Genomic DNA, 1,674 nt, shown 5'->3' with positions numbered 1-1,674 from the left:
TTCCGTGGCTTTCCTGTGAAATCAGTGTGACCCTCCATGAGGAACCATTGCTTCCTAGGGTTACAGATTCCCCTAGGAAATCCAGCTGTGGTAACATCCACTTCTTGCTCTGCTCTGACCATTTGTGTGATTTTTACCATCCAGCACAGACTGTGGAAAACAGAGTGTTCTGAAAGACAGTAATCAGAAGTCAGGCTTTATTTGCTTCTCAGGGTTTGTGCTCAGCTCCCCCTGCAGATTGTGCCACTGTGTCACTCAGAGCACAGTAGTACACAGCCGAGTCTGACTTTTGGGCCGAGGCTTTCTGCAAGTGGAAGGAAGTGGATTCTTTGTCATATGTAGCTTCAAACCCTCTGCTGCTTCCCTTGTTGTTGGCTGTTGTGACTTTCAAAAGCAGCTCTGGGCCTTCTCCAGGATATTGAACATACCAGAAAAGCGTCGGGTATGATGTGGTTGAATAAGTGCAGTTAATAAATAAAAATTCACCTTCTGAGAGAGTCACATGACCTTGCTTCTGGGTCACTGAGTCTCCATGGGTCTTCCCTGGAGGAAGAAGAGGATATCTGTGTCATATTAAGGACAAAGCTCTTAGATGATTAAATATTTTTCTGACACCATAAAGGAAAGAGCAAAACTTTTAAGTCACTTCACTTACTGAGTGTGAACAGCAAGATCACAGTCACAAGAGCTACAGAAGCGTTCATCTTGTCACCCAAATAATATTCTTGACTCTTCACATGAAGAAATGATGAAATGGCATCAAATGAACTTCTGAAGTTTATAAATACTGATAATGATCTTGTGTTAGGAAACTCCTCCCCCTGGTGGTCAGAGACTAAACTAGGTTCTTGCTTACCTCCCAGAAAAAGGCAGTGTGCTTTCATCCTTGAAAGCATTCATAAGGCACATTTCAAGTGGTTCTTATCAATGTGACGAATATAAACAATGACCATTGGCATTTTCAGTATTGTCTATCTTAGGATTCTACCTAAGAAAGAGTTGTAGTAGAGCAAGCAATAGCATATGTTTTGGCCTTTACAATATGATCAATTGAATGCAAGAAGTTCATTTTCCCTGAATCAAATTTGTATCAAAATAATGTGTGGACCCAAAGTGATGATGCAGCACTTAAAGCACTTGCAGAGGACACTAGTTTGATTCATAGAACACTCATAGTGGTTCACAGCCATTGTAACTCCAGGGTTTCTGACTCTCTCTTCTAACCTCCATGGTACCAGGCATACACATGGTACCTAAACACAGATGCAGGAAAAGCACTCAAGCACATAGATCTGTAAAAATTTCTCAAAGTTGCTATGAAATGGAACAGAATGTGTAATGACTAGAAACTGTTCTTTTTACCTCCCAGAAATTTGATATGATGGGTTTGTGCTTCTCATTTACTTAGAAAATCATTGGTGTCTTAAAACTATGTTTGTAGATTAACTGTACAGGACAGCTATGACAAAGGAAGCAGTTGTGACTGTCATGCAGACTCACATGTTGTGCCATGCTCTGCATCAAGCATAGGCTGTGACTTTTTTCTTAGCTTTGTTTTGTAAATGTCATTGTGACCAGTGGTGTGTGCTGTTAGGAATCACAAAGATGACTATCATTTGGCATTAGGGAGACATTTGTGACTCTTCCTTGAGGACCTGACGAGGCATCCCAAGT

At 41.0% G+C, this 1,674-nt stretch overlaps 1 gene segment (V, D, J or C); it reads right to left on the bottom strand.

Moving 5' to 3' along the window:
- Positions 1-208: 208 nt before the first annotated feature.
- On the bottom strand, positions 209-704 carry LOC127217603 (T cell receptor alpha variable 9-2-like). The segment is given in 2 exon segments: positions 209-543; positions 656-704. Coding segments are annotated over 2 exon segments (384 nt in total).
- Positions 705-1,674: the final 970 nt, after the last annotated feature.

Source organism: Phodopus roborovskii, unplaced genomic scaffold, assembly GCF_943737965.1.
Source record: "Phodopus roborovskii unplaced genomic scaffold, PHOROB, whole genome shotgun sequence".
In the NCBI taxonomy this organism is placed as follows: Eukaryota; Metazoa; Chordata; class Mammalia; order Rodentia; family Cricetidae; genus Phodopus; species Phodopus roborovskii.
Note: the sequence above shows the minus strand (reverse complement) of the source record. Positions and strands in the feature narration are given on the sequence as shown.